This window comes from Thunnus maccoyii, chromosome 12 (genome assembly GCF_910596095.1).
Source record: "Thunnus maccoyii chromosome 12, fThuMac1.1, whole genome shotgun sequence".
Lineage (NCBI taxonomy): Eukaryota > Metazoa > Chordata > Actinopteri > Scombriformes > Scombridae > Thunnus > Thunnus maccoyii.
In genome coordinates this window covers 1,615,323-1,634,154 of record NC_056544.1, presented here as the reverse complement: position 1 = coordinate 1,634,154, position 18,832 = coordinate 1,615,323, and the positions used below count along the sequence as shown (strand labels likewise).

The following is an 18,832-nucleotide window of genomic DNA, read 5'->3' as shown; positions in this document are numbered from 1 at the left end:
CTGAACTTGTCGTAAATCGCTTGTTCCAGCCTGATGAATGCCGCCTGTTCATGAGGAGGTGAATGTTTGTGAGATCATTAGTGTAATCAACTCCCCTAAAATGTCCATATAAGGCTCCATGTGTGGTTCCTTTTGTGGACGAGTTTCATACACAAAAAAGTTCCCAAAGAGTAAAAACACTGTGCAACTTAAAGTCCTACTTTCAGAAATCAGAAGACAAACACATAAGCTGCCAATAACCAGAACAGCTCTGCACCGTGACAGAAATAAAGAGGGAATGCTTTGACATGAAGTTAGATGCTAAAAATGTCTTTCTAAAGCAAAGCACTCTGGGATGAGAGGTGGTCATGTGACAGTCACAGAGATATTAGAGGAGAATATTCTGGCCTACAGTAGGTGATGTTACAGTGGACAGAGACCTGCAGAGAGACACAGAGGCAGCTGTCAGAGTGAGACAAGTTTCCAACAACTACTGAAATGTAGAAGTTGCTGCACAAAAACATGCCAATAAAAATCATAAACTCTTAAATAAATTGGCAGTCATGATGATGAAAATAAGGTGCACAGAGTATAAATATTGCATTAAGGTTGTTTTACTTACATATACATTTTTTGTTAATTTTGGTATCATATTTAAACTCCAAATTAATTCAGATTAGGGCATTATATTTGTAAGTAAAACAAGTGTTTCTCCCCAGTGAAGAAAGGCAGAGATGATCAATTCATGACTTGTATGACAGCTCTGGACCAGCTGTGTGAGAAAATATCTGGTTCTTTGTGGAAAAAGTCAAAGGTACAAGACTGTACATAGAAACTTTGGGGTAAAAGTTAACTATGACTCCCAGTGTGCATTTCAGCAAGAAATATACAATCTCTGAGCTAAAAATTCTATTCCCTGGGCCACTAACAGCAGGTGGAAGCTAAGATCATGACGTTAAAAAAAAAAAATGATTTGACAATCTGCAGTGCAAATAGGTTCACTTTTCATTTCTGGGTCACTTGGGTGAATTTAACAACACCATGCTTTGTGTACTGCAACGACGAAGCATTTTGACTGGATTCTTCTCCATAGCAATTGCAGACCAGGCTCATGGGTATTGTAGTATCTTCAGCCATCTGCCAAAAAGACAAAACCATTGAGGCTGGTGGTCATCTGGGAGACACCTGTTTATATGTTAAATAATACTGAAGATATTGTTTTCAGGAAATTTAAAATGGGGAAAAACACTTCAGGAACTGACAGTCACTCCCACTGCTCAACTCTATGTTTTGGAAGGATACTAAAGCTTTCATGCTTTACTTCACTCCATACCAGCACATCCTTTCAGTGTGTCATTCATGTACAGCTTAAAAGGTGTGCAACGTCTAATATTCGAAAACCTAAAACCCTGAAAGTTCTGTCTCTGTGTCTCTGCTTCTAACACTCTAACAACTTTATAAGGTAAACCTGACATATTAACAACTTTATAAGGTGGTACTATGTCAAGTTTTGTGTTAACTGCTTGTTCTGCCCCCCCCCCCCTAAAAATCAATTAGTGATGCTTTAAAGTGTTATGACTTGAGGCTGAGCTCATTAATCATGTCGCTACTAAATCTAGACTAATTACAAATGAGCTTTCAGGTGTAATGTGTTTCAGCTCGTTGTTGTTAAATTGTCTTCATGACTCTTATTTTTTATTGGTTTATCAAGGCATATTCAAATTCAACATGCATTAAAAACAGTGAATATGCTCTAATATCAACTCTCTGTGAACCAAATGATTGTTGCTTTACATCATACTCATATTCCTTTAATCTCTCTCTTCATTTCTCTGAATAGCGTTATTCCCACTATTTCTTCATTCCCTTTAAGACTTTTTATTGTACATTTTCCATTTTTCTCCTCCTATATTTTCTCTCTCTATCTCTGTCTTGTTTCTGTTTCTGGGGAGCACTGGTGTCCCTGATTATTCCCTCTTTTTCTGTACCTCAATCGTATTGATTGTGTAAGTGGAGAGTGGTTTGGTGGGTGAGGGGAAAATAAAGAGAGACTGGGAAACAAGAAGAGAGAAGGAAGAAGAGGAAGTGAGGGAGGGAAAAGCAGTACACTGCTGGGAGGCTTCTCTGTTTTGTTTTTTTTTTCCCTGAGAGATAGAGAGAGAGGTGTGAGAAAGCGAGGCAGTGGAGAAGACAATGCAAGAGCAGTGGAAATCTCTTTGTTACCAGAGCTGTTTGATATGTTCAGTGGCTCCTGAAGACACAGTAGGAAGTCAAGGAGGAGGCAGAATTAAAGCATTTGATGTGAGAGCTGGAAGGAAAGTGATGTGCTGTCGTTTACAGCCCAATATGAAACCATCAGTGGAGTCCAGTTTTCACCTAAAGCACAGTCTTTGGATCATGACCTGATACAGTAGAATGCAGTAGAGCTACAGTGGCTTTATCTAAGTTGTTGTCTCAAAGGTTCTGTATGTAGGAATCAGAAATTCCTTCTCATTAGTGACACCTCTGTCTGGCCCAGGTCCTTCACATAGAAATCAGTCCACAGGCTGTTACAGACAACCAAGAAAGTTGTGGAAGGTCTCATTTTTTACATTACGTTACTACCCATTCACTCAATGGCAATAAAAAATGATTAATACATTTGAAAAATTGCTTCACAGTTATACATATAGAACCTTTCAAATCTTGAATCACCATGTACAATACTGTCCAACCTTAAAGCCTGAAACACCTTTGACCTAGTACAAAAACAATATTTACTTCAATTTCCATTTTATTGGTGATTTTAATTACAGGCTGACCAATACTGGAGTTAAAAGATTCAAATAACAAAGGTTACAATAGTGTAACCCTAGTTCTATAAGCAGAGGCGGAGCCCTCTACTGGACTCTATGGGTAATACTCTCTCACATGCATGCAGTCGCCCACTGAAATTTGCATGTACGTAGCCAGCCAATCAGGATGCACCTACCGATTATGTGAGTCTCACACAATATATAAAGCAGCGTCTCACTGCCTATTACTATCCAGAAATCACTTCAGTGGAAGGCGTAGGAGCAGCAGGGTGCTTATAGAACTAGGATTACAATATCGTAACCTTTTTTCTATCTCACAGTTGAGCCCGATGAATGTTTGCCCTGCTGCAACATGTCATTAGACTGCCTCACTGAGCCCGACCGGCTACAGGTTAGTCACCGTGGCCCTCCTACTACTTTATAATCCCAGCCACTTAAGCAGAGCAGTAGGGGGCCCAACCCAGCCCAGTAACATGAACATGAACTGGGTGAAACAATGGCCTAACCTTGCAGGGGTCACAGGTTAGGGGGTGTCCAGTGTCCCATAGCTGACGCTCACACCACCCTTTACACAAGTCCTGAGTCGCACCTCAAGCACAGACCTTGAAAAGGAGCCCGTCATGTCCAAGAGATAGAACCTTATGAACGGACAAGGTGTAGACCAGGGCGCTGCCAAGCATATGTCCTCGACACCCACTGAATAAGGTCATAGACACTGCTACACCACATGTGGAATGCGCTTGGACCTAACCCGCCTACCTGTAAGCTTGGGAGATGCACTCACACAGCCAACTAACTATGCTTCTTGGATGGGGCTTTTCTGGCCACTCCTTCTCCATAGCACATAAACATCTGTTCAGTGTGCCGAAACGGGGCCGTGCGTTCAACATTACATGCCAACGCACATACTGGGCACAAGAAATGCAGGTTTGCCCTGGCGTTCCCATGGGGTGGAGGACCCCAGTGGAACGACTGGATGGCCCACTCTCATGAGTCCCAATGCCTGCATGACAGTCAAAGCTGTCACTGCCACTCCCTGCTGCAGGGCCGTCCATCAGTGGAGGCTGGTCCATAGAGGTTGATCGTCCTCTATTTTTTGAGAGGCAAGAGGGAGATCAAAATATAAAAAAAGACTATTTGGTTGAAATAAACCATTACCAAATCTCAGTATTATTTATAGAATATTTTTTCTCTCTTCTTTGGAAAAAATCCATTATTGAAATTCTGGTTAAAATGTTTCAACAGCGACACCTGCAGGGCAAGGGGGGGAGACATGGCGTTAGTCCAATGATAGTTTCCAGATCTCATCTTCAAATCTCTCCACTGTAAGGCAGAGTAGCAACAGTAGATAACGAGCAGTAGATAGCTCCTTGCATTAGCCAACACAACAGTTAGCTTGTTGTAGCAGCTCCGAAGGACTCTTTATACATCCACGGAAGGACTGTTAAGGACTGTTGTTAAGCTAACGGGAGAATGGATTTGGATTGTGCGGTGCAGCAACGGCAGGACGCCGGAGAAACAACCAGGAGAGTTAGCTTGTTTGTTTAACCTAAACAGCAGGCAGAATGTCTGCTACACCAGTAGGTAGTATGAGATCATCCCTGCCTCAATAGGTGGCCCTAAATCTCATTTACTAGTATGATATCACCTGAGAGTTAGATCACCAGGGAGAATGGTAGGGTATTGTGCACAGATAGCTTACTCTTCTACCTGGAATGTTATTCTTCTCAGTATGGAAAGCATCAGAAACCACTGATTTAACGGCTGATTTAAACAATAACAAGACTAAGGAAATTGCTTGGTGAGTTAGCAGCTTCTAAAGGGGAAATACCACACATTTTCATGAGTCAAATACTAATACTAATAAAAATACTAATACTAATTTTTTCATTTGGCTCTGTCAGCCTTTTTAGCCTTTCTGCTAAAGTTCACACATCAGTTATCTGGCTACTATTATTACTGGAGCTTACTCTGAAGATGCTTTTTACACAGCAGATGCTATTCCTACAACCACTACTACTCCTGCTGCTGCATATTGTGTGTGTGTGTGTGTGTGTGTGTTGCTTCATATTCTAGTATGAGCTCATTCTTAAAGAGTTCTATGTTAGCATGCAGCAGATGTGGGTGATGGACTTCTGAGTGTGTGATGACATCATCCTATAAAGAGGATATCAGTCCACTAATCCTGCTTTATACACAGCCATGCTCAAAGATATGCATACATTTCTACACACACACACACACACACACACACACACACACTGCCTCTCTGTCTCTCTCTCTCTCTCTCTCTCTCTCTCTCTCTCATACACATACACACACACACACACACACACACACGTGCACAGAGACTAAACTCTGCTACTACCAAACATGGATGACATCATTCTTGATGACATCACCCCCACTCTCACATGCACACTCCCCGTCTGTACCTTGTACTTAGCCCCATCTCTTGTTGTCTCATCCCTCCACCATGCTTTTCCTTCCTTTCATCAGTGCCACACACACAATTTACTCTCTCTCCACTCTGTCAAATGTCCTCAATTACACCAGCCATTTCACTATAATAGGAATGTTTCAATGATGAAAAGGTTTACTAGTCATCTGTAAAATCCAGAGGGACAGGTGGACAGGGAATAACCACATTTCCACACTGCTTGAAATTCCTTGTGCAGAGAGGATATATATGTGCAATGCTGCAGACCATACACAAAAAAAACACACAAAACATGCCTATAATATAATATTTATTCATTTTAGAGCAAGCAAAATAAAGACAAACAAATTTTAGTGTTCATATTTTCATAATGACTATGAATCGCTCTAATAAATCTTGATGCAGCATTGGGGAAATTGACAACGATGCTATCTGAACAAAGCAGAAGTTAAGCTCATTAAAAAATCATTTGTGCCATATTTTAGTGCAAACATTTCAAACTATTGCCATTTGCTACAGTATAGCAGTGCCTTGGCAAAATTACCATATTTCTCACACCCTCTCTGTTGTATTCTGTAAAAACAGTGTTATACATCAGGTTTTGACTGATTTGGGTTCTGTATTGTGTTGAGATTCAGCAGCCTTAAATACAACAATTTTCCTACTCCTATATTTCAAAGTAAATAAATATTCTGAAATCAAATGTCTTATCCAAGGGCAATATGGATGTGAAATAATAGTAACAAATAGGGCTGTGAATCAAAATTCAGTACTTTTTAGTTACCAGTGAAAACTTGTCATCTATCAGGTTGACATTAATTCTTTATCTTGTTTCCATATTTTTTGACCAGATATGTTTTTTTTTTTATCATAGTATTTGGTAATTATTAAATATTTTTTCAGGCAAGATTCTTGTTTGGTCATGACTTTGAGAAGTTTGTTCTATTTTGTTCAGTAGAAAAAACAAATTTTGTAAAAATCTGTACAAAAACTCAGCTATCTTATGGGCTGTGCTATGATACGATTTCAAAACCCCGCCCTGCTAGTGAACTGGTCTAACCTTAATTTTCAAACTTCCATCTTTGTGTATGATGCACTCAGTCCGACTCCTTTTTCTGTGTAAATAATCTTTCTGTCTGTCTGTCTGTCTGTCTGTCTGTCTGTCTGTTGGTCTGTCGGTCTGTCTGGCCAGCCTGGTTACATGGGGACCCCAGGAAGGTGCTGCATCCAACAGACAGCTATGGCCAGTTCTGTGGTCAGAAGGGAACTTCCAATGCGTGAGTCATTATCAGTTCACTCTATACATCAGATCCCTTCACGCTCTGCAGGTAACGTCTCTATAGTGTTCTGCTGAAAGAGGTTTTAAAAGCTTTCTATCGAAGATCCTAATTATAAATACTTGGCAGAAATATGGAAAATGTATCAATTTGATCATTTTCATGGCAATTAGAATTGAATAGAATAAAAGAAAATGTAATATATCTGAATTGTCAACAAAAGTGGAAAATTGTCTTTGGTTCATCATTAAAACATCAACACACACACACACACACACACACACACACACACACACACAAGCACATAAGAACAACACTGACAGTATGAATACCCCAAATAAAAAAATACATGACACACATTTTAAGAAAAGCACCTTCAGAAAAGTTTGTTCATGGGATGATTGACTTTTTCTATACATTCTTTGTAGCCAGATGTGTCTACAGCTCCTACCAGAGTTTAGCTTCTCAGATCTCTCTGTGATGCACAGAACCTACCTCCTCACCTTACTCCTCCTCACCCTCCAGACACCTCCCACCTCCTGGCTTAGTTTACTCTGATCAGTTTACAGATCATCTTGCTTCCAGTATTTACTGTTCAGGTTACCATGTAGTGATACTGTACAACACTTTCAATGACAGATTTATAGACTACCTGTAAAATTTGCTGGCTTACACCAAAACTACTAAGTCATTTCATATAAATAAGTTACATATATTTCTTGAAAACATCATCCACCTTTGATATTGAGTATATACTGAGGGTTGTAAAGTTGTGTACCAACATTTGGCAGTTTTTATGCTTGTACTGCTCAGGATGATTGTCTCAACAACTGTCTCTTGAATTGCTGAATCTGGTGCATTTCATTCTTCATATGACTGTTCCAAATAGAAACATCAAACTGATGCAGTCATGGGTGTGAATAAAACCATGTAGTCCCCCTGGCTGCAGGAGAGTGATGTGAGTGTGTTAGTGCACAGAGGACGCTGTGTGTTGCGTGACTGAGCCAGACAGACACACACAGACTCCTTAAAAGTCAAGAACTAACACATTGTATTGTTCATGGATGCACTGCCATCTAGTGGTTATTCTTTGTTGCTACATGCTTAAGAGTTTTGTTCTGTCTTGAAGATATGAATATTATAGACACAATGAGGAACAGATGAGCAAACAGATGTTAAGAAGACATTTGTCCACTTTTAAAAGCTAGATTTACCTCAAACCCTTTGTCCTCATATCAGGTTACTCAGTTTACTCAGTACATACTGTCTTTACAGGATACCTGAGGTCACTGCAGGCCCATATACTGTATGTTTGAAAGAATTTGAGAGGACTCTGGCAGTTCCTTACAAAAGCAATAATGTTCTTTGGTGTTGTATCTGTCGTATATCTAAAATATACTGTTATATGCATAGCATGTGCTATGCATACACCTATTTTGATTGTAATGTAATGAAGTAATGTGCCATTTATATAAACATCCACATTAAACTGCAGATTTAGGCTAGACCCCTTAGAATGAAAAAAGAGCAAGGGCTTCTTTGCTGAGCTGGTCATATTCCAATTTCCACACTAACAGTAATCTTAGTTTAGCCTCACATTACATTGCCATTTAAACTCTTAAAGGCCCTGCACACCCCCACAAGTGTTTTCATTCTGCTCAGGTTGAAGATGAGCTGAGCTATGCTGAAATTGCGTGAGGTCACCACACACCATGTACAAATAAGAATGATAAAGGTGTATTGTGTCCCGCCTTAACAGGTGCGACAAAGGTATCAGGAGAGAGGAGATATCAGTCAAACAGTCTTGAAAAGAGGTCTAATCAGCCCAAATAATTCAAATCATCTGTGTGGGTTCAAGAGGATGCAGGGTTTAAACCTTTGACCTTTCCTTCAATGACTTAAGTTTACTGTAAGGCAGTATTACAAATACTGTGCATTCCAATAATTCCATGAAGACATACTGTATGAGTCTTACACTTAGTGAAATATTTGTGTTTTCTGGGGCTGAACCATTTCATTAGAGGAAAATATTGCTGTCCAAAAGTCTTTTCCTGTCCAAAAAGGATTTTTTTTTAGAATATTTTAAGGGCTTCAATATGACTTAAAATTAAATTCTGAGGATTTGAGATGGTGTTTGTAAGATTTAAGAGGATTTAAGTACAGGTCACAACAAGGACCACAAACCAGATTGGCAATCAGTTAGCTGTGGTTATATGTACATATTAGGGATGTGCAGAGAGCTCAGTATTTGTATTTGTATCTGTATTTGTTGAGGCAGCAGAATTATTTGTATTTGTATTTGTATTTGTATTCGAACAAAAGTGGAAAGAGGCTTAAAAATCCTGTTTTTGTTTCCATTACGCTTTTCATTTTAGAAAATTACGTGAGTGTTACAATAAGTGTTCATGAATAAACTATCTTGTGAAGGAGGTCCCCACACCAGATCTTGAACTGGAGTCTCCCAGATCATAAACAACTGTGCTGACTACTGAGCTAAAACTTAACTCATCGCCTCATTGCAGACAGAGCTCTACCTATTTATACACCCATAACACAGAGACAGCACAGCATAAAACATGTAGGGAGGAACTTCAAAGGCAATTCTTGCTTTGCTATTTTCATTTATTGCCTATTTCTTACAACCTAACTTTGTGGAAAGGAAAAGGGGAACAACAGGTTATGAAGAGACCCTTGGAGCACTTTGCATGGTCAGTAGCTCAGCTTTTTCTCTGAGAAACACCCTCAACTCCAGGAGTGATGTCCAAATAAGGAAATATGCGTCATGCAGCAGGTGGATGTGACTCCCCTCAATGAGACCTGCTGATAGATGTAAGAGCGGAAAAGAGGAGAGAGACTGAGATATTGATGTAACCGACCTGCAAAAACAAATAATTTTTTTTGTATGAAACAAATATTCGTAAAAAAAAACACTATTTGTGCTTTGCTGAATAATGTATTTGAACTCGGGCGCACCCCTAGTACATATACCCTGATTTAACTTGTCTTTATGTTGTTGCAGGAAGAAACCCATCCTGTTCTATTTCAACATCTTGAAATGTGCCAACCCTGCTATACTCATCAACCTACAGTGCCCCACAACTCAGGTAATGTACTAATAATGATAATGATGATCTGCTGTTGTCATGGTCACATCTGCCACGACTTCAAGTCATGTCAGATTTTATCATTTTTTTCTTAATTTCAAACGCTGCTGTAGATTTTTTGCAAGGATGTATGTAATGAATCACATTAACATAAATGGTATACATTGTCTAGTATTTCTGAACTTAAGCATAATATAATAATGTTTCTATTATTGTAAGGACATTTTAAAGTCTTTATTAACATACAGTGTTTGTCAACAACTTATATTATTACAAGTGTGTTTTACTATATTGTCATTCATTATCTGTTTATACACAAGTCTCCACTTATGGGTGCCCACAGGAGGGATTAGTTCTAATACATTAATAAACACATATAGCTGCTTACAACTACATTAAAGTGTGTTATAAACCATTTGTTAAATGTTTATATACTGATTATAAATGCTAAATATGGGGACTTAAAGTCAAGTGTTACCAGAATAAGTTGTGGTAGCACCAGACATGAAATCTGCCTCACAAACAGTAATAAATATCTTCTCTAAATTAATTAACAAATGTTCTGTCTGTGTCATATTTCTTCCAGATGTGCGTGTCAAAGTGCCCAGACAAGTTTGCCACCTACACTGAGATGCAGCTGCAGCACAAACTCAGCAAGAGTTACTGGGAATATTACAGACAGTTCTGCAAGCCTGGCTTTAATAACCCTGACAAGGTACCAATACTGATACATGAATTATATTTATTATTTAGAGACATGTACAAACTTGGCAGAAGATAGTGGGAGAACTTTGATAAAATGGGGTTTAACTAAACCAGTCAGATCCAGTGTATAGTGCAAAATTACAATGCAGTTCAACTGTTCTTGCAAAAACTGCTGGACAGTCTCATCTGGGTTGGATTATCCTGGAAATAAGCCTGAATCTCCATTTTCAGTGTAGGAACCAACATAAATATCCTTGTTTGGGAGTCCCTGTGTCTTTGAAGACTCTTGGTCTTCACAAATCCAGACACATACACTAACATGTTATTATTCGTATTGCTCTTACCTTCCTGTTTCTCCTCATCTTCCTCTAGCCAGTATCTCAGGTTCTACGAGACGAGGACTGTCCCTCTATGATTGTACCAAGTAGACCATGTAAGAGACACCTTACTCCCATGCACTCTCACACATGACTCCAAAATCACTGCTATCGTACTGTAAAATTTCCTTCTTTTGATATTGTTAAAGATCCTCTCCAGACATGTTTTAGGATGTATATAAAATAGAAAATACTCTGCTTTGAATAATAATTGGTGAGTGACATTTCTAAAGTTTTCCTGTTGGACACAAGATGTCTCCTACTTTACTGTAAAGTTTTAATTATATTGCATTTTATATGCTTTATCATAGAAATGTGTGTGTGTGTGTGTGTATGTGTGTGTGTCAGTTCTTCAGAGATGTCTACCAGACTTCATCACTCTGAATGGGACGGTGACTGTGGCGAACAGGACGAGGTTTAAAGATGCTCTGGAAATGGCACGCAGTGTTACTGAACTCCAAGACGCTGCCAAGTACTGCCACTTGTGTTTTTACCTCCTTTATGTCTTGATTTCTTTCTGTCGTCGTCTGTGCTCACATGTGTTGATATCTTTTGCTCAGCATTTACTACAGTGATTTTAGCAAAACCACATGTATTTCAGTCGTTAGGATTTGAAAGACTGGTATACTTGTTGTCTCATGTGGCATTGGAAAATACAAGATACAAGATTACACCTAAAATAGTCTTTGTGATTTGATAAATGTGCATAGATCTGTGTGGACATTTTCTACAATAACAAATTCCACTATACAGGAACACAAGTATGGATTCCATTAATGGAACCAGTTTGACTAGGTCGTTGTCTTCTGTCTGCATCTTATCTCTCTGTTCTTTTTGATTTCTGTTAAAATTCCACATTTGTGTGCATGTAAAAACTTAATTTCTTGCATCCCTGCAGAGGTATAACAGGACTCGTGGACACTAAGGAGCTGGGCATGAAGATAGTGGAAGATTATGCCAAGTCATGGGCATGGATACTCATGTAAGTACACAGACACACACACTTCATCTCAGTTTTGATAGAAATGGTTTGATAGAAAACTATTAAGAAATAAAAAGAAACTTATATAAAATAGTAAAACTATGCATATCATATATGATCTTTTTCAAGAAGTTTACTACCTGTTCATTACTTTTTCTCAGTAACATCCACAGTACATTTACTTGATGAATTATTACTTGATCCTTCATTAAAGTTGAATGTTTCACCCATTACACAGTTCTGTTAAATGAGTTGACGTTTAAATGGATTTCTGCTGCATTCAAAGCGAAACTATGTAACTTTAAAAGAACATAACCTTACAAAAAATGAATTCATTAGCAATAAAATGAATACTCAGTTACTACATTCAGGGGTTTGCTGCTACAGTCTTACTTAGTCTGGTATCTTATGGTGGCTAGAGAGATACTACTTTGTAACTTGCATTACTGAGTCAGTTTGCTCTTAACTCTTCTGTTTTTCTACTGTTTTGGCATTTACCATTATCCTACATTTATAATTTCTTGCCAAAGTGAAAGTTACATAGGCTTTCAGTCCAGATTGATGAATAATATGTTATAGCAAAAACTTGTTGAGCAGCTACTTTGTCAGAAATTGAGCAGAAGAGTAGCTGGTGTATCTGTTTACAAATCAGTCAAACAAACTCATGTTGTTTTAATAAAGATGTCAGTCATACAACCTCGATCTAATTTCATGCTGCACATGGCATGAGTAGTTTTCCATACAACAACAACTTTTCATCTTGTTCCATTACTCCCTACAATATTTAAAACGGATCCACTGACAAAAAATGCCAAAGACGGATGTTGTTTTGTTTTGAAATCGAATTTTCATGACTGATTCAATCAGTCAGGCCTGATCTCTGTGACAAATACATTGTGTTTCCTGTGACTGCTTCACAATTAAAGCCACCCTGTGTTTCATCAGTTCAATGCTTTTAATGTGAAGCAATAGCAGCAGGAAATGCTGTGTTAGCATTAGCAGTATCTTAATCCAGCTCTGATACAGCTGGAGGGCAGAGACCAGTGTTCAGTGAGGCTGATGTCGATGACATCAAATCACAAATAATAACAGCATCATTTCCTGTCAATCACTCATATGTGTGAAGGCAATCTGAATCAATGTGGAAATGGTGGACTCCGCCACTAACATTAAAAAACTTGCATAGAGAGATAACTGCAGAATGTAAATACATTGAATGGCTATTGCTGAATGACCATACAAAGATTATGACTTTAAAGTGCATGATGTTTTTTATTCTTCTTTTTGCATACTTACAAAAAGAAGGACAAAAACACTATAACAAACCTGAAGACATGTAGTCTTGAGAGAACAGTGTGTGAGATGGAGCATGGAGTTGTTGAAAGTTTCAAAATGGGAACAAATGTGAGATGATAAGGGGGAAGCTTATATTTTAACATTATGTTTGGTACTCTCCCTTTGTGTTTGTGCATGTGTTACAGAGGTCTGCTGATATCACTGGCTGTTAGTCTGGTCTTCATCCTGCTGCTGAGATTCACAGCTGGGCTGCTGCTGTGGGTTACCATCATCTCTGTCATACTGCTGCTGGCATATGGTGTGTACTTATTCAGGGTCTTAGATTGTTTAAAAGGGTTTTCTACCTGAATGTCAGTCTGCTGCTGCTGTTGCTGCTGCAGTCCTGCTGTCAGTCCGGTGACAGCAGAGATCTGGTTTGAAGTGAGGTACTCTTGAACTTGTACTTAACTATGTCATTAGGTGTTCAAAGAAACTCTGGTAGTATGAGTGAAAAAGTTTCTTATTAGCATTCTCATTGAATGTGTATGTGTGTATGTGTGTGTGTGTGTGTGTGTGTGTGTGTGTGTGTGTGTGTGTGTGTGTGTGTGTGTGCGCGCGCGCGCACGTGCATGTGTGTGTGTTTTTGCAGGTATGTGGTACTGCTCCATGGAGTTGTCCCAGCTCAAACACAGACCAGGCTCTGATGTAGCCATTGTAGAAGTGGGCCTGCAGAGTGACCTGCAGGTCTATCTACAGCTCAGACAAACATGGATCATTTTATGTAAGTCTGCTTGTTTCACAGGGAATCAATTAATCATTATAGTTCAGACAATTATTCTTATTTCTCAATATTTAGTGCCAGTGTTCTTAAATTTAGATCCAGATGGCTTTTCAAAGGTCCTGATGAGTAACTTGACAGTAAGCTAGTGTTTTGCTGCCTTCTCTGGTCTGTTTCATCTCTGATCACACTCTGAATCACTGTTGGGTATGGTCAGAGGTGTGCTCTGTTGTACCTGTAGCCACACCCTGCAGTGATGTCACAGGGTCTTTGAGTACACTGAGCTACTCTAGTGGAGTCCAAAAATAAAGAATTATAGCTGAAATGAGCATTATAGGTCCTCTTTAAAAAGTTTTGTTTAAGCTTGAAAGTTAAGAATTGCAAAAACTTCCAGTCTCTAAGTTAAGACTTTCAAGAAGCTTCTTCTTCCTTTAAAATACTTCATAGGACCGTGTGTGTTCTCTCACAGGTGCACAGTGCTGCACAGACTTCCAATCAGTCTGGGAATTAAGCAACACATTTGAACAAACCACAGCAGAATCACCTGAGACTGTTACAGACTCAACTACTGCAATCATTCATCATTCAATCAATCATTCATACCCTCCTCACATTTAAAGTTCAAACAGGATGTTGGAGTGGGATGTAAAGGTGCCCTGTGGAGAGTATCTTCTAAACAGACACAGTTCTGTTAACATGCAGTGCTTCTCACCAAAACACATTGTGTATTTTTGATGTGTAACAAACAAATGTTGAATTTCCTTCAACATTTTGTTCCCCATAAAACTTTTCCAGATGAGTCATCTGAAACCTTCATTTGTTTAAATCCATTGCTTGCTATCTGCCTTCTTCATTGTTTAAATTAAGTTTTTATTGGTGACAAACAAATTTGAACAATGAACAATGGCTTTGATTTCATGAGCATACTCTCTTCCATGCAAATCCACATTTAGGCATTCAGGATGGTTAATAAATCACCAAATTATATGATTTTGTATTAATTAACTAATCCATCTTAAATCTGTGAAACTCAGTGTTTTATGATGCATCGAGTGAGAGAATCCATCCATCCTTGCTGGATTACTTTACAAGGGAGCTGTGGTGGTGAGAGTGAAACTGTATCATAAATACATTGATAGGAGTGAGTTTCTTCACCCCAATGAATTGAAGGGAAATCTGGGGGTCTGTTGGGTGATATAACAGAATGTAGAGCAATTGCATAAATGTAACAAAGGAAACTTCACTACCCAGAGCACATAAACTGTATATGGGACCACACCTTAAAAGAGTCTGTTGTTGCTTTGTGATTCTCAGTGGTGTCTCTTGGAGTGACAGAAGCCTCCATCTTGCTGATGTTGATCTTCTTGAGGAGAAGGGTCCGGGTGGCCATCGCCTTGCTCAGGGAGGCCAGCAAGTATGAACTCTAAAGAGAGTAAAATTCCCAGACAGACATTCAAACAGAAAGTTTAAAAGTCCTTCAAATTATGAGATTCCTTGAATAATTGCACAAGTTGTTGTTTCCAGGTCTATATGGTTTCTCTCTTGTTGCAGAGCCATCGGCCACATCATGTCCACTCTCTTCTACCCAGTCATCACATTTCTCTTGCTGACTGTTTGTATCTCCTACTGGACTGTCACTTCTGTGTATCCTTCAGAGGGTTCAACAGTGACAACAGGAAGAAGAGAAAGAGAAATACATTTAGATTTTATATGAACTATGAACAGAATTCAGATCTGAGACATTCATTTGTCAAAGTCATGTTCATTGTAAAATATCTGTTTGTGAGGCCCTGCAGTATCCAGAGAATAGAAAATTGATTTTCTTTTCTTTAACTAGCACTTAAACCAGTTATCTAGCATCCTCAGGTGAAGCTGTCTACAAAGTGATGTCTCCTGATGTGAGCTGTCCCTATGCCAACAGTACTTGCAACCCGGAGGTACAGTATATCATTTTCATTTCTTTATTTCTCTTAATTTTTAATATCAAGTAAAACTTAATATTTAGTTTGAGTATACTGACTAAGGTTTAGGGCTATTTCTGAGGAGAACAGTCACACTGCATTTGTAAATATTTGCTAAAGGCTGCAGCAGTTTTGCAGTGATGTAATGAGAGAAACGCAGCTAAAAATAGTGTTTTTCAGCTCATGCAATTTGTATTTTAGATGCATTTCCATCCTCAGTCGTAGTAAATACAATTGAGGAACATTTGGTGTCATAAACTTTAACGTTTCTGATGGTAAATTTCTGTATATTTTGGGTAAATATCATATAACAAAGGCATCTATCCATGATTATATACTCATGAATATAATGTTCATAGATGTCCAAACTTGAATCCACTCCTGCAGTGTCCGCTAAACAGCATCAAATGAGTTCACCATAGAGAGACAGCTGGACACAGACAGAGCGCATTAGTCTGTACCAAGTGTCACCCAAACATGTCTGAAGGCAAAAGTGTGTTCAGAACAGCCACACACCTGAACGATCACTGTGTAATCGTGATTGTTTCAGAAAGATATGCATATTGGTTGGTGTGCCTGGTGTTAGAAAGGTGTGGTGGTTTCAGCTGCTGTCAGAAGATCTGACAGGCAATTTGTTTGAAACATACTGACCCCTTAATACTTTTTTTTTAACACTTATGGACAGAATACACATTGACACATACACGTTGTCGAATAAACAAATTCTTAGTTGAGTAATAGTTATAGAATTTCTTCAACCAATCAATTAGCTGATTTAATAAAAAATCAGCCAGTTATTTAAATAATGAAGTGCTAATTGTCTATCCACAGACGAATGTGATCAGATGGAAGAATCTGTTCAGATGTAATGATTATTACAGACTAAATCATGTTTCAGAGTATTCTTGTGATGCCAGAGATGTGACTCACTCTTTGTGACCAACAATTCATCCTTCATTAGAAGAATATGATTGCATTGGTTAAAATGTTCCCAGTAGTGCTCTATCACCTCTTTACAAGAGCTTTTGTTTCACCTCTGGTACTTTTCACATTGTTGTTTTATTTGCAAAATAAAATAAATGAATTGAAATTCTTTGTAAAGCTATTGTTCTACAATACCATTAATGCTACAAACACTTTCTTTTTAAACTTAATGTGTAAATGTACATTCATAAAACACACAAAACAACAATTACATTTTTTTGCATAAGACATAACCTACATACTTTTAAACTCATATGTCACGCATTTATTACAAACGCACACAACACTCATATTACACACACCTTCACAATAACACCACTCTCCTCTGTTCTTTCCCTCACACACCTCTCAGACATTCAACAGAAGCAACATCTCCAAAGCAGAGTCCTGTTTGGGTTCTCAGTGTCTGTTTGCGTTCTACGGTGGCGAGACGTCCTACCACCGTTACCTCTTCCTGCTGCAGCTGTCCAACTTGCTCATCTTTCTCTGGCTGGTCAACTTCAGCTTGGCCCTGGAGCAGTGCACTCTGGCTGGGACATTTTCTAGCTACTACTGGGCCAAGAGGAAGCCTCAGGATATCCCCCCATGTCCACTGTTCTCATCCTTCAGCAGGGCAATCAGGTCAGAACACCGTCACAAAACCAAGCCGGGGTCATTACTTTGAGCAATTATGCACACTTTTAAAATTGGTCATCTTTCACCTGAAAATTATTATGTTTTTTTCTTCTCATACATAACCAGTAATAGCAACCTTTACTGTGTTGTCTCCAGGTATCATACAGGATCTTTGGCATTTGGGGCTCTCATTCTCTCTATTGTCCAACTTGTCCGGATCATACTGGAGTACCTGGAGCAGAAACTAAGAGGTTTTACACACATACACACACACACACAAACACAAATACCACAGGCATGTACTTCAAGTGCATGTCTGACTGAATATTTCCGATCAGGAGGTTGATGGTCTGTTTCCTGTTTATTTATTGATTAATTCAAAAGGAGGTTTGATTCCACATCAAATCTTGTCACAAAGACTGAATACAGCAGCTTGTCTGCACTGTGATAAACAGTCTGTAGTTACATTAAACATTAAAAACATACTGATACATGAACATAACAATCCATCCTCTTGATTATTAAAAATGCAACAGCGACCACACAGCAGCAGAGACAATAAGGAGTCTCCAAATTAAGAGAGGTGATGTGCACATTTACACACGTGCCATAAATGAATTATTCATTAATTATTTAAACCTCTGACAGCCGACAGAATTGATCAGAATCTTAAGTTAATTCATGCCCTGTGTTTTTTTTTTTTCTCTACACATCCAACAGGTCAGCTGTTACACACAACTGTAATAAAGTAACTCTTATTAGGAAGAATCCTGAGCTCTCCAGCCGGTTTCTTATTTTGGAGGGAGAAGAAAAGAAGCACAGGTGTATCTGAAGAACTAAAATCTTCACCCTTATGAAATCTGTAATTCTAAACAAAGGAAACTCTCCAGAGGAAAGAGTTCAGACTTTTAGCTTGAAATAAAAATGTCTCGACAGCTCTGATGGAGCTCCTCCATCACTACATTGACTTACAGTACCAGTCGAAACTTTGATCACACTTTCTCATCCAAACCCTAACCTTGCTCTAACTTTAAACCAAGTCTTCACACTAAAATTGAATTATTTACAGTATTGGGTATTGGTATATGGTATTATTTTTGTTCCCAAACAGGAGGCGAGTCGGACACTAACACTGTTTTCCTTCTACTGCTACAGTTATTACCCCTGCATTGATCCTGTATGTGTCTGTCTAGGTTTGGACAACAGCCTGTCCAGATTCATAATGTGTTGTCTGAAATGCTGTTTCTGGTGTTTGGAGAAATTCATACGATACATGAACCGAAATGCTTACATCATGGTGAGTTGATTAAAGTAACCATGCATAAATACTACTTTGCATAAACATCAGATTCAGTGTTCATTTGATCAAAAAAAACCCATCTATATTAAAACTAAAGTTATCTTCTAATATAAATTTCAAACTTTTAGTTGACAACAAAGGCACAGTGTCATGATAGCTATGTATGCTTGTCTCTTCTCCACCAGGTGGCGATCTATGGGAAGAACTTTTGTACTTCAGCCAGAGAAGCCTTCTTCTTGCTGATGAGGAATATGGTCAGG

At 38.6% G+C, this 18,832-nt stretch overlaps 1 protein-coding gene and 1 long non-coding RNA gene across 2 annotated transcripts in view; one reads left to right on the top strand and one right to left on the bottom strand.

The window, feature by feature from the left end:
• The window catches only part of LOC121909468, a 567,936-nt gene that overhangs the window by 38,445 nt on the left and 510,659 nt on the right, over positions 1-18,832 (bottom strand). The gene's annotated exons all lie outside the window — the stretch shown is intronic.
• Positions 1-18,832, top strand: part of LOC121909441 (choline transporter-like protein 5-A) — a 54,090-nt gene that overhangs the window by 31,857 nt on the left and 3,401 nt on the right. The window contains exons 4-18 of the mRNA XM_042430001.1: positions 6,407-6,491; positions 9,511-9,595; positions 10,182-10,310; positions 10,673-10,733; positions 11,026-11,149; positions 11,576-11,659; positions 13,141-13,253; positions 13,584-13,715; positions 15,027-15,126; positions 15,264-15,356; positions 15,562-15,649; positions 17,010-17,278; positions 17,429-17,523; positions 18,466-18,569; positions 18,758-18,831. Coding sequence (XP_042285935.1) covers positions 6,407-6,491; positions 9,511-9,595; positions 10,182-10,310; positions 10,673-10,733; positions 11,026-11,149; positions 11,576-11,659; positions 13,141-13,253; positions 13,584-13,715; positions 15,027-15,126; positions 15,264-15,356; positions 15,562-15,649; positions 17,010-17,278; positions 17,429-17,523; positions 18,466-18,569; positions 18,758-18,831 — 1,636 coding nt within the window. The remainder of the gene's footprint in view (positions 1-6,406; positions 6,492-9,510; positions 9,596-10,181; positions 10,311-10,672; positions 10,734-11,025; positions 11,150-11,575; positions 11,660-13,140; positions 13,254-13,583; positions 13,716-15,026; positions 15,127-15,263; positions 15,357-15,561; positions 15,650-17,009; positions 17,279-17,428; positions 17,524-18,465; positions 18,570-18,757; position 18,832) is intronic.